The sequence below is a fragment of the Gossypium hirsutum genome, chromosome A06 (assembly GCF_007990345.1).
Source record: "Gossypium hirsutum isolate 1008001.06 chromosome A06, Gossypium_hirsutum_v2.1, whole genome shotgun sequence".
Lineage (NCBI taxonomy): Eukaryota > Viridiplantae > Streptophyta > Magnoliopsida > Malvales > Malvaceae > Gossypium > Gossypium hirsutum.
In genome coordinates, this window is record NC_053429.1 from 116079703 (window position 1) to 116086155 (window position 6453).

The 6453-nt window shown below is 39.1% G+C and overlaps 1 protein-coding gene across 5 annotated transcripts; it reads right to left on the reverse strand.

Annotated features, from left to right (window-relative positions):
• Positions 1-286: 286 nt before the first annotated feature.
• On the reverse strand, positions 287-6223 carry LOC107961975 (polyadenylation and cleavage factor homolog 4). 5 transcript variants are annotated; one of them, XM_016898169.2, is made up of 7 exons: positions 5600-6223; positions 5416-5517; positions 5067-5324; positions 3469-4287; positions 2109-3065; positions 1468-2016; positions 287-496 (listed from the first exon to the last, which is right to left on the reverse strand). In XM_016898169.2, the coding sequence occupies exons 1-7, from the start codon at positions 5882-5884 to the stop codon at positions 461-463; spliced, it is 3006 nt and encodes a 1001-aa protein (XP_016753658.1). In that variant the 5' UTR covers positions 5885-6223; the 3' UTR covers positions 287-460. The 5 variants fall into 5 exon arrangements, with proteins under 5 accessions (XP_016753658.1, XP_016753657.1, XP_016753656.1 ...); XM_016898168.2 differs by having other exon boundaries at positions 287-986; XM_016898167.2 differs by having other exon boundaries at positions 287-2016; positions 5600-6183.
• Between the last annotated feature and the right edge of the window lie 230 nt (positions 6224-6453).

Sequence of the window (6453 nt, forward strand, 5' to 3'; positions counted from 1 at the left end):
TTACGCCTCTATTCCATTACATTCAACCAAACAGTGGATTAGCTATTACACCTCTAATCCAATACACCTCTAATCCCAATACACCTCTAATCTAATACGCCTCTAATCCAATACAGCGAACCAAACGTGCTGTAATTGATAAGTACACTTACATTTATCAAATTTTTAATTGGTTTACTATTGTAATCACTTTTATCACTAATCTTTAATCGAATAACTTTTTTCCCGTATTACTTCAGCAAAAGCTCTAAACGCTAGTACGACAAGTATTAGCAGGAGACAATTATTTTAATAAACATAAACTTCAATTATAAGGAATTATGAAAAATTCAACAATTCAGTTTCCGGAAACAAAATCAACCAAATCTAAACTCCCAGCCAAAACGTTACATGAAAATTTCGAAACCTAGGGGAGAGGGAATTTGAATCTGTTGCTGCTTCAATCAGAAAGAGAGCCTTTCTAACGGCATCTGCAAATTGAAGGTGACATGAGACCCTGCATAATACCACAAGAACCAAAAACAAAAACGAAAACAAAAGTTAAATATTGCGAACTCCTCCAAAGCAAGTTTGGGAACTACATACATGGTCAAAACTCAAAACAATCACGGTGGACGAATGAAACCAATACTCCCCATATAACATTTTAACGATTCTAGCTGCGACACGATAAAGGAATGTTTAAAAGGGTTCCTCTGGATGCGTTTTTGCAGGAAAGAAACAAGGAGAATGCAACAAAATAAAGGCTCCGATGTAATCTGTAACCTTTTTTGCTGCAAGATAATGTGCATGGTACAAGTTCAACTATACATGTACATGGTTTTGGCATCTCGCCAAGCTACTGCAACCACCAGCACTAAGATAAAACTTAGAAAGAGCATACGACTAACATGAAACTCAAACCAAGTTATACATAAGCTTAGAAGCCAATCTAATAAAGTTTAACTCCGCAATCTTTTTCTTTGACTACTGTCCTCAGGATTTCCCTGCAAGTCACGAGAAGAACAACATATAAGACAAAAACAAGAAGATATATATTTATAGAACTCAGCCTGCCACGACATCCTCTCAGCATTCCCAAAAGCAAGGGAATACGAATGTTAAAAACATGTCTATAATTGCAGGAAACAAGAACCACTACATGCACTTATAATCTTGATGTATAACTCAAAATTCTGTATTCCTGAATTCGAACAAGCCACAGATGAACTTGTCTCCCCTTCATACAACTGACTGAACTCTCACAATTTAATGTCAAAATATATAAAACAGAAGTTTTCTGTCCATGTTCACATCTAAATATTATCAGAAATCAATTCCAGAACAATTTTGCTCTCCAAACATTAACACACAAATTGCTTTTCAGACTGAATGGAATTGAATAAGATGATGAAATAACATGAATGGTCTATTAAAGATAATATTGGAATGGCAATGCAATTTGGAGGCAAAAATAAAAATACATACCCCATCATACCGTACAAAATCTTCAGGGGGAACCACACTAGACTCTGACCTGCATTTAGCATGCACTATGGGACCTAACTGCGATCTATCAATGCCTTCAACTGACCCACTGGGTGCATTCATGTAGACAGCCCCCCTATACATCCACTCCTCTGTTTCATCACTATAAAAATCATCGAAGGGTTCACCACATAATGCACATAAGTTCTGATCTTCATCAGCAGAAACTGCCAATTCTTCATCATCTTTCTTTTCTACAATGTCCTCAGTGGGTAAAAACCCAGGAACTGCATCAGTTCCCAGAGCTTCCGCACCACTAAGCCACATACTAGCACTTACAAACCACTTCCGAGAAGGTTTCTGCTTACGGTTCTTAGACATCCGGTTTCTTGTCACATGCCAATCCATGTGAGTACTATGCTCCTCTTGGAACTTGAACCGAAGGCCACATGTTGTGCACTGCCTTGGAAGATCAGCATATAAAGCACTTATAGCAGACTCATGTCGCACTTTGAGGAGGTCTGCATCAAACTCAAGTCCCACAGAATCCTACAAAATAGATTGCTTCATTGTGATACAATCTTATTGGACAGGAAATACAAATAGATATAACTACAGAAGAACATCATCGAGATAAGTACCTGTATTGGAGTTGGTTTTGTCAATGAAATCAAACCTTGAGCCATGAGGGAACTAATCAAACCAGTGAATGGACCGCCCTGAGGTTGGTTAGGGAGCAGTGGACCAGCATTTTGGGTGGCAGGCATCATTTGAGATGCCGGACGAGGACCAGAAGGGAGAGGTGGAATGGCTCCCCCCTGCAAATGCAATGAGCCAGTTGGCATATTTGGGATTGATAAAGGAGGTTGTGCAACAGGTACTGGATTAGATGGGACCATACTGATGCCAGCACCATGCATTTGGGGAGAGTAGCCATGATTCATGGATGGTGCCAATAAGCGAGGTGGTAAAGGTCCTGTTGCAGATGAAAGAAAACTATCTCGAGCCTCATGAGGAGTAAAGTGTAGCTGCAAAGATCCATGCAACGAATTTCGCTGTCGCAATGCAGGGCGTTGTCCAGGCAATTGTGGCACCGTTGTCAAACTTTGCTCCTTGCTTTCAAAATTATCAAATTGTTCAGGCATATATGGATGTTTGTTTTGACCCTGATTCATGGCAGCATTGATAGGATTCAAAGAATCAAAGTGACTCCTACCATGCTGCTGCAGTGAATAGTTAGTGTGTGCAGTTGGCGGCTGAGATTTGAGAACATTTACTGGAGGCCATGCCCCAGCAGTCAAAGGTAACATGGCTGGTTGAGCTCCAACAGTAACAGTGTCAAGGCTAGAAGAACCAGATCTTGGAACAAGAGCTGGAGGCCTAACAAATTGTGAACCACCCTCAGGCAATTTCTCAATAAGGGGGACATTTTTGTCACCACCTAACGAGGATATACCACTAGCTGAAAAGGGTGTCCGGAAATCCCTTCCTCTTCCTTTGGCATGAAGCTGGTGTGATGACTGGGAAAAAGGATATGAGTTACTCCAAGCATCCTGAGGATAACGCGGACGTTGAATCTGATTTAATCCATGACCAGACTGCAGAAAACATAATGAAATGGAAAAGTCAACCAACTATACAAGTTTTAAATACATAAGATAGACGCCGCTTAATAAAGAAAACAGTGTCCTGAAATCCAGAATGGACTGGACAACAGAGAAATAAAAAGCATAGAAATTTGAACAGGCTGCAGCAGTACACAAAACCTCATGATTTATAAGATTTTATTGTTGAATCAACTACAAAAAATTAAGCTAGGGGTTGGGTATAGCAAATATCAACAGTGATGGAAACTAGAAACATCCACCAGTCTACATAAGTAGAAAAAAGGGGGGGGCAAGGAAGCAAACTTCTCCTAGTACAAATATAACTTGAGTTGAACTAATACTAAAGAGGATGCTTGAACAACAAAGGGATCAGATAAAAGTTGAACTAGCATACACTCAGTGAAGGGACTGTATCTTCAGGAATTGTTGAAGATTCATCAAGTGCCAGCTGAGTTTGATTAGAGCGACTGCTCCTATTAGATTCTAATCCAGCAGGCCTTGCTCCAATGCTTCCAAAAGTGGAAACAGATGACACTGAAAATTCATTGCTCCTCCGGTCTGCTAATGTCGGGCTCATATCTTCCCAATCAAACTCTTCCTCTTCAGTATTCTGCCATGATCTTGGAGTCACCTTATTGCCCATACCATTTACATCCAGCCGCTCAACTTGTACAGGCTTGCTGTTAGACATTCCTTGTCCTCTATCATTACCATATGCATCTATTAAAGCTCTGAGTGTTTGGCGCTCATTTCCATTACTAAGCTTGTATGCATTTAAAGAACTTTCAGAACAATTACGGTAATCGCCATAAAAGTGCTTCCTTGGCCACTCCCTTGTTTCTTCATCTCTGATGGTTCCTCTTCCACGTCCAAAATCAAAGACAGGAGGACGAGATGGAGAGGCTACCTCTGCAAACCTTCTAGGAGAATCATCTGATGGAAGATCATCAACTTCTGATGATAAAAGTCTATCAGATCCAATCCTTGATGGTGAGAAGAGTCTTGAAACTCTGGAAGCTGAAGAAAGTTGTGATTTATTAGCCCCAATTGCAAGAGAAGTACGGCCAACATTTCCAGTTGAGCTCAATCTTTGCACACCAACATGTGAGGATGGAACCTCAGTGTGATCAGAATCAAATTCATCATATGCAATGGTATGTTTTTTACCATACAATTTTTGACCAGCAGACATGCCTCTTACATGCTGCGTATTCTGCAATGATTGAAAACATTTCACAATTCAGATGCCATTCTGAACAAAGCAGGCATGAATACATGCATGCAATCATACATGACAAATAGATGTTTTAAAAAGATTTCTCAACATGTTTATCAGTCAGGGAAGCTAAAAATCCTAATCACTAGCAAAAAAGCATGCAGTTCATGTCAAACATTCTAAAGAAAATTTAACAAGAAAAAAAAGCACAAGGCTCAACACAAAGTTGGAAAGGAAAAGGAAGGGGAACAGAAAAGAAAAGTCTTTTAGTCACCAAAAACATTCAAGTACAGCGTAAACAACATAAACCTTCCCCACTGTATTCCAAAAAAATCAGAATAATAAGTTAATAACCTGGTTGTACCAGTAGAGTTTGGTTTTCTATTTGCAAATTTCTTAAAGTAATTTCACTTGATACAAGCCCGTGTTAAGCTCTGATCTCATAATGATGCTCCAAGTAATTTCAGCAAATAACTTAACCGAAAGAAATCCTAATATATCAATTGTCATTAACATTCTGGCAACTCTACCCCTCAATCCAGCCTATCCCTGGTGATCAAAATCCAATTCAGCTTGCAACTGTCCTTCAGTACCAAAAGCAATTCTGTCCAGAAGGATCTATAACTGCTAGCAACATCTGATTCAAACAAATTCTCAAAAGAACATGATTTGCGATGATATCCTAAATAGTGAATGTGCATAAGACTACAGAACAGAGCATTTATTCCAATGAAATAGAGGATGTGAAGAACAGAGTTTTCCATTAGAAAGCTTACACTATCTGCACCTGACTGTTGTTCCAACTGCCGCAAGTACTTAGGATTAACATGTATGCCATGTGTTGGACGAGGTGATTCAGAAGACTGCAAGGAAGTTACTCCAGAAGATTGTTGGTTCCCCGTTTGAGAAAATTGCAATTGCATCTCGATTTTACCTAGCACAGAAGGCGAAAAAACTGTTGACCATGTGCCAAATAGATGTCGCATTGCAGGATGCAAGTTAGGATTAACTTGCCTGTATGCCTCACAAAATACCTAAGAATGAAAAATAAAATAAAATAAGATAACCTATATCAAGCTAATAGCAAAGAAAAGAACTTCATCAAAAAGATTGGCAATGACTCACCTCTGGCAAACGGGAAGAGAAATATCTAACATATTCTCGGCCAATATTTTTTACAATGCTATCTAATAGATATAACGAAGGAAGTTTTTGCTCTACTGGAACCTGAAAGCAATAAATTTGAAATTAAAATTTTAAATGTTCAAATTACTTGGCAGGTACAACGGAAAACCTAATTTTAACTAACCTCAATAATTCGTGCGCAAATAGCATCGGCAATGCCTTCGCCGTGCTCTCGCTGTTCACCGGCAATGATCGTGAGATCAGTAATTATGGGCTTCGAATTGAAAGTTAGTTCCGATAACACAACCTCGTAAAGCTGAACAATCTCCTCCGTAGTCGGCGTTGCCCCATCATCATCAGCAATACCGCCGGAAACCCTGAGCTCATCTTCCCGTTGCTTCAATAAAGCCTTGAACCGTTCCGATATCGACGGTAGTTGCTTTTGGGCTAGTTCATTGGATATGGCCATGCTGCTATTGCTACTGTTGCTATTGGTTTAGGAAAAAGATGAAAATTTTCTAGGGTTTTCTCAGGAAAGTAGGATTTTCTCTGATTCCATACATGTATCAGAGAAAAAGTAGCCGAAACGGTAAAGGTATTAGGGCTTGCGGCCCATCGTGAATCGATGCTGATTAAATTAGGGTTTTTGTTGCCAGCATCGAACAATAAACAGATGCTGTTTTAGTGTGTTACAAACACGAGAGTCTGGTACTCTTCGTTTTCCCTTTTTTTCTTTATTTTTTTTTCGCTGAGACGAGGGAAGATAATAATTATTAAAAAAAAAAAAAGGACTTCCTAGATTTGGTTTAATCCACGGTTGAAATAAAATGAAGTTTTTTATGGTAAATATGGGGCCCACAAGATTTCCATTGACGTGGAGGCTTTTAAGAAGCTTAGATACTCTGATTATCCGTGAGCAGGGATACAGAGAATAATGCTAAATCTAAAGGTCAAGTAAATCCGACGGTTATCATCGCTTGAAAACTTTTCTTTTTAAAGTTTTTTACAGTTACAAATGGAATACAATAATAAGCTGGA

Excerpts from the sequence above, each read along its gene's own strand:
- LOC107961975 (XM_016898167.2), bottom strand. The coding sequence starts at position 5,884 with ATGGCCATATCCAATGAACTAGCCCAAAAGCAACTACCGTCGATATCG. Across the intron at positions 5,518-5,599 it reads TTTGCGCACGAATTATTGAG|GTTCCAGTAGAGCAAAAACT; the intron begins GTTAGTTAAAAT and ends TATTGCTTTCAG. Across the intron at positions 5,325-5,415 it reads TCTCTTCCCGTTTGCCAGAG|GTATTTTGTGAGGCATACAG; the intron begins GTGAGTCATTGC and ends TTTCATTCTTAG.